The sequence below is a fragment of the Dendropsophus ebraccatus genome, chromosome 10 (genome assembly GCF_027789765.1).
Source record: "Dendropsophus ebraccatus isolate aDenEbr1 chromosome 10, aDenEbr1.pat, whole genome shotgun sequence".
Lineage (NCBI taxonomy): Eukaryota > Metazoa > Chordata > Amphibia > Anura > Hylidae > Dendropsophus > Dendropsophus ebraccatus.
In genome coordinates, this window is record NC_091463.1 from 38,785,663 (window position 1) to 38,792,109 (window position 6,447).

Genomic DNA, 6,447 nt, shown 5'->3' on the forward strand with positions numbered 1-6,447 from the left:
AAAAACAGTTTGCTAAGATCCTCATTTAAAAGAATCTATAGAAAAAAGTAAAATCATAATGTCTTTCCTTGAGCTATCTCCAGGGCGAATGGTTCTTGTGTGTAGGGGCCCTTGTTAGCAGAACCAATATGTCACTACATTTAAACGTCAATAAGGAAAAAAAAGGACTGTCATACAAATAGATGAGTTCCTAAATGCAAGTGTCTGATGTGTCCGGTTTTTACATCCATTACTGACTTTTGTTGCCTATGTTTCACTCAGCATCTTGCACAGAAGGTTGATTTGTGAAATGTATCCTTTTTGTTAACCTTTATACACAATAATGTGTTTAATGTGATATTTCATACAGAACATGCTGAGTTTGGTGTAAAATTCTTTTAGATATAATATTTAATTCAACATTATAAGTATTTTAATGATCAACAATAAAATCCAAACTAGATTTGGACTGGAGAAAACAATGCTACATTGTGTGTGTGTGTAAGTCGAATAGTTGACATTCTTCCACACACATCTGCGTTGTTCTCTCTCGATTGGGAGGTGTAATGTAGTGATTTGGCTCAAGGTTACTAAAGTACCGCGCGCTTACACAATGTACTGTATCCTATAATAAACTCCCCATTTTCACACATGGAGAGGCCTAAAGCCTTGCCAAGGATACATCAAGAATCTATTCACATGTTTTCACTTTAAAAAGCAAAAAATTTACGATTATTATGTTTGTATTGGTTTGGCCTTTGCGCATAGTGCAGTTAATGGATGTGTTCACGATATATATGTAACATTTCCCCCAAGTCTCAGGCTTTTATTAACATGTTGTGTCACTACGCTAATCATTGACTCAGTGTGTGCTGGATGAATATCTGATAGTCTGCTCCTAGACTGGCCCACGAGATCGGCCTTTGTGAGCCTGCAGCAGAATGCAATGATCTGTCTGCAGTAAGCTGCAGCTTCATGCGCCCTTCCCCCTCTGTCCTAATCTAACTTTGACTTTACTATTGTGACATCATATTGCTTGGCAAGTCTGACAATGTTTTGGAATACAATTCCTTGTGTATTTATATAATCTCTCATTTTTTCACCTCTCCCTGAAAAAGCTTAGCTGGTTGTGCACTTTGTTTCGCGTAATGATTTGCATTAATGCGACATGCCTATTTTAGCCATGTATACAGATGGCAACACTTTATCAGTCTGAATACAAAGCCTCTATTTCATATGGTAATTCACAATTTCTTAACCCTGTCAGTAACCAAAGTGAAAACTAACGTTGATTTCTAGTCAACAGTGGGCTTTGCCGCCAAGGGCTGGTTATTTGCATATGTAAATGAGTGTGTTCGCTCACATATGGACATAGTGGCTGGGCTGATCCACCGGTTCGGTAGCTCCAATATAGAATGGATCACAGAAATAGTGGGGCACAAGCGGCAAGCAGGTACGACATGGTGCAAACAAAGGGGTGTAAGGAATGAATCTAGGAATAACAAACGTGTTGTTCTGTGGTCATTTCATTGATGCGCAACAGTTTTCTCCTTCTGGAGATTACACCTTAGTTTGCAGTTAACTGACGACCAGTGAGTGCCTGGCCTGAGGGCTGGGTATGAGGTATCGTTGGTACAGGTGTGCTCTCGGCCTTGTCAGAGAGTGGACATGTGTCCTGGACCTTTGCAGGTGCCTTTTGGGCCGGAAGGGAAAGGAATGTTGTGTTTGTGGTACATTTCTTGGAGAAGTGGCCAAATGTTATATAGCATTGTTAGTGCATGTATCTGAGTGCCACCCTGCAATGTGGCTAGTTGCACCTGTGTGATGAGAGCAGGATTGCCATTTGGCCTTGACATAGGATGATAGAAGAAAGGAATTATTTATTTGAAGCTTAGCCATGAGAGAAATATTGTTTGCCACACATTTCTCACGGTCTTATTTTGTAATTGTCCTTGTATATTTTTAAATATAACTCAAAATACAGGGATGAATGTAACAACTGCTTGTGCCCAGGCTTCACCTAGGCCGTGTCCGTGACTGGATGGAGATAACAAATGTATCATTTTGAGTTCCTATGGGTAGAAGCCAAGGTTATTTAGGATGTGTCTGCATTGTAAGAATCGGCACTTTGAAAACCGTCGCTGGAAGAAGAAGTGATTTGGACAACAAAGCCGGAGTGATTCATGGAGCCCGAGATGTATCCTGATCGGTCTGTTATAGCCGTCGGCCAGCTGATCAGTGAAGTAAGTATTTTCTGGAGCTGTTGGGAGTGCTTTATACATAGATAAGATCATCGATAGAAAGATTTCGATCGTCCTTTGGACTCGGAGAAGATAGTTGTGTGGCCGTGACTTAATGTATGACTGTCATTTGTTGTGTGAGTCACATTTACATACATGTAATTTAGAAGTCTTGTCTTTTATATCGGTTTTTGTGATGTCCAAAAGTCACATCTGTTATTGCATCCTGTTTAAGTGGTAAATAATTTTGTGAAAACAAATCGATTATGTAATGATCAATAGATGCTAGATAATATTTATTTTCTGTGTACGATTGTCTATAGTCATTTAGTGGCACGATACATCGCTCCGAGTAGTTTATGTAAGTACGATTGTGTGTAATTCCTATGTGTTTGCCATCAGGGGGCGCTTGAAATCGAGCAATGACTGCATGAGTCTTTTCAGATGTGTGTGTCTCCTCAAAATCTGTGAATGTGTTAGCTCTTTTGGACCATGTAACGCACATCGTATTTTAGGCGAGATTTGTAAGTAATGGCTGGTCGAGGAATTGTCCTTGTAATAGCACATGTTGTTGGGCAAACAGGGCGTGACTTAGGATTGCTCTTAGCGAGATGGCCGTGCAGCGAACTCTCTCCCTCCTCCCTCCTCCCTCCTCCCTCCTCCCTCCTCCCTCCTCCCTCCTCCCTCCATGATGGTTGTTGGCGGCACATACATAGTAGAAATCCTCCCATATAATGTGCTGATAGTGTCATCATAAGGAGGTCGCTTAAATAGTACGCAAATCACGCACAAGATCCGGCGCAGGCTGATGATGCTATAGGCTAGCGACACAGCGTGGACACGCCCCCTCTCTGTAGTACATGCACGTCATCAGTGTGCGTAGCGGGGTTGTTGTTTAGCCGGAGTGTTTGGTGTGCTGTGCTAATTATGTTCACTGCTCGGCTAATGAGTATTTTGGCTTTTAGCGCTGCTCTGCTTTGTACTTTGTCAGGCGTTGTAACGTCGGAAGCACACACAATCCGCAGCAGCCACGTTCAAAGAGGCGTGGCCGACCATTATGGCACTTGTAGTGCAGCGGCTTACGACGTGACAATGCCGGACAGAAATGGGTAAGCTGAGCATCGTTACATGGTGTCACATAGCAATTCGCCGAGCACACGACACGCAATAGTTAACCCCCCCCCACCCCCGCTACGCCCAGTGCTGAGGTGGCGAGACTACAGAGAGGAGGCGTGTCCCCCCGTGTCGCTATCCGATCCCAGACCCCCGCGCCGGATTGTGGCCTTCCATTCCCTAGTAGTAAGCACATATATTTTGGGCAAATACTATGAGGACATGATGTGAGTAGTAGTGTACTGTGTATATGATATGTGGCGCCAGCAAACATCATGGAGGGAGGGAGTTGGCTGCAGGTGAAGCTGGAGACCCCACCCACATAAGTGACGTACTATTTACAATCAAACATGGCGTGTAGCATGTGAAATGGGTGTAGTAGCTATGACCTTATTGACTAATAATTTCTAAGACGTTACTGTAATTATTTTGGATTTTCAGGTCCATGCTCGGCCAGTGCTATGGGACGGCCCTGCGCCTGGGTACAGAAGCCGGCTAACACGGAGTGCCGCATGGAGGGAGGTTGCCCGGATTGTATACCCAGATTGGGACCAGCATACTAGATTACAGCAATTGATAATTGGTAAGTTGTTTAGCCACTGTGGCAAACCATTAACTCGAGTGTTATGGTCACCTGACGCTGATATATTCCTAATGTGTGGATGCTTTTGTTTTAAGCTAACTATGTGGAGACCAGGTGGTCCAGTGTGACGGACCAATTCATCAGGCAGCGACGGCAGCTGATGAGGCGTGGGGCCTCCCAAGAAGAACTGGCCGCTTTGCGTTTTGCCCCAATGCTGCGTTTCATTTTGAATTCCCCCAGACGCCGCAGGTAAGTGTGTGTGTTAATTGCATGTGTCCATGGTAGGAGCAGATGATGACGGAAGTAGCTCAGTGTCTTATGTGTGCAGACATAGACATGTGTTCGATTTATATAGATTGTATACATCGAGGCTCCAGCAGGGGGAGCAGTATATTTAGTGAACACTTTAGAGTAATCTCGATTTCGGTAAGATGAGCCGCCCCCTGCTGGACACAAGATAACTAACAAATGCAGCCTGGCCTAACCGCTTTTCGAACAGCTTTTGCTCCCTCCAGGATCTAATCCAGAACATGAAATGCCATTTATGCCAATAGCGTGGACTGTCTTCATAATGTTTAAACAATGTACGCAATGTGTCCATAGAGTAAACTAATGTTCCACTCGGGTGGCCTTGTGAAGACCCACATTTTGGGTCAACAGTGTGTGAATATATTGTAAAAAGTTCTAGTGTGGCACCTCGTACATAGAAAATAGTGTGAAAGCAGGCAGAGTGTAATCCTGCATTGGATGCCTCCATTTTAGTTATCTGGCTAAATATGTCCTTAACCAAAAGTGGCATCTTAGATAGTGACCAGTGTTGTTTTCTCCTCAGACCACAAGTAGTTCAGCAACCAGCAGAGGCCTCATCGGATGAAGAGAATGAAGAACCTAATCTGGCAGAGGGGTTGGCCAGGACTCCACCACCAAGATGTCAAGGGGGTCCTGTGGAGCCTGGCGAGAGAGAGTGACATGTGCCTTGACCGTCCAACAACATTTGTGTTTGTTCCGCACTCCCTCTCCTCAGCTACACCAACACCACCCCTTGTCTGCTACACTGTAGGGCCTTAGTGCCAACCGCGCCTTACTAGCATTAATAATTTCCTAACATTTGTGCGCACCAGGACCACATCAATAACACACTGTTTAGAAGGTCTGGCATCACATTAGCTAGGGATGACAATAACAGCTTGGGGGGATTGGGATGTCCCTTTTAGTTTTGTGGTGCCAGAATACAGTCAGGCTGGCTGTGTCCTTCACATATTGCCCACACTATTGCCTCTGCACACTATTCTAACTTCTGTCAACATGGTCCAAAGTAGTCTCCACACACCCTCGGCCACATCCACCCACACACACTATCATGTGAATGTTTTATTTTTTGACATGTAATAAATCCATTGCGACATATCTTGTTGTTTCCCGAATTCTTATTTTTTACTTGTTTATGTTTTAGTGTTTAAGGGTTAAAAAAACAAATGATTATTGACTGGCACTAAGGAACTACGAAATACGCTTAAAAATACTTAGTGGACTTTGTTTGCATAGAAAGCTGTATTGAATGTTGCTATTGTGTGTTATTAAATTTGGTTGTATGCTTTACGTTAGTAGAAAATTAACACATGCTGGATGTCCTTCAGGAGGATATTTCTAATCATATGTGAGACATTGCTGTATGTGTTAAAATGAATGTGTCATGATAGGAAATATTAATGTAGTTAAGTATTTCATTTATCAGGCCAACACTCTCCTGCTGTGGCCACTTCCTGCCTTGGCCACAGATGGCAGCAGAGAGCACTGTCATACATGACAAACAAGGAATCGCAACATTCACTACATGTTCGTAGTATGTTCACAATACGTGTATTTGAGTCAGTATATTTTGGTCACTATTGTTAACAAAACCAGTAGTGGCTTAAAAACACAAAGGCTGTGTTCACACAATGTAGAAATAGAGTGGCTGTGCGCCATTTAAAGTGAAATATTGCTAAGTTTTTTTCCAAGAATGGATGTTATTTGGAAATGTCCTTATTTAGTGTTTTAATGGCGCACATCCACAACATTACAACATTGTGTCGAGATCCTTTGGGTGTTTAGAATCCACTGCTGTTTTTGTTAGCTATACTGAGTGAAATACACGTATTGTGAAGCCACTAGCGAAGATGTAGTGAATGCTGCGATTACTTGTTTTTCAGGTCTGAGCCTGCTCTATGCTGACATCTGTGGCCAAGGCAGGAAGTGGGCAGAGCAGGAGAGGCTTGTGATGAGCACTAACATATTTTGGGACATTAATGTTCTTATCATGACACTATCATTTCCACATAGAGCTCTATGTCCGATGGTAGTAGAAATCGCCTCCTGCAGGACATCCAGCATGTGGTCATTATGTACAAAGTGGAGGATATATAAACGTACACACAATAAACTACATAATGTAGCGTTTACACAGGCAGATTGATGTGATGGATTTTGGATAAGAAATCCAGGAGATGACTGTAGACAAGGAACAGGTGATCAAGTAAAGAGCGAGATTTC

General features: G+C 43.0%; 1 protein-coding gene across 2 annotated transcripts; it reads left to right on the forward strand.

Moving 5' to 3' along the window:
* Positions 1-1,008: 1,008 nt before the first annotated feature.
* Positions 1,009-5,313, forward strand: LOC138802709 (uncharacterized). 2 transcript variants are annotated; one of them, XM_069986306.1, is made up of 5 exons: positions 1,009-1,432; positions 2,098-2,222; positions 3,774-3,915; positions 4,011-4,164; positions 4,748-5,313. In XM_069986306.1, exons 2-5 carry the CDS (start codon positions 2,163-2,165, stop codon positions 4,881-4,883), a joined length of 492 nt encoding a protein of 163 aa, XP_069842407.1. In that variant the 5' UTR covers positions 1,009-1,432; positions 2,098-2,162; the 3' UTR covers positions 4,884-5,313. The 2 variants fall into 2 exon arrangements, with proteins under 2 accessions (XP_069842407.1, XP_069842406.1); XM_069986305.1 differs by lacking the exons at positions 1,009-1,432; positions 2,098-2,222 and adding an exon at positions 2,933-3,518.
* Positions 5,314-6,447: the final 1,134 nt, after the last annotated feature.

Bases quoted from the DNA above. Each gene is read 5' to 3' on its own strand.
- LOC138802709 (XM_069986305.1), top strand. From the start codon at position 3,348: ATGGTGTCACATAGCAATTCGCCGAGCACACGACACGCAATAGTTAAC. The intron at 3,519-3,773 runs GTAAGCACATAT...TTGGATTTTCAG, and splicing joins TGGCCTTCCATTCCCTAGTA to GTCCATGCTCGGCCAGTGCT. The intron at 3,916-4,010 runs GTAAGTTGTTTA...TTTTGTTTTAAG, and splicing joins ATTACAGCAATTGATAATTG to CTAACTATGTGGAGACCAGG.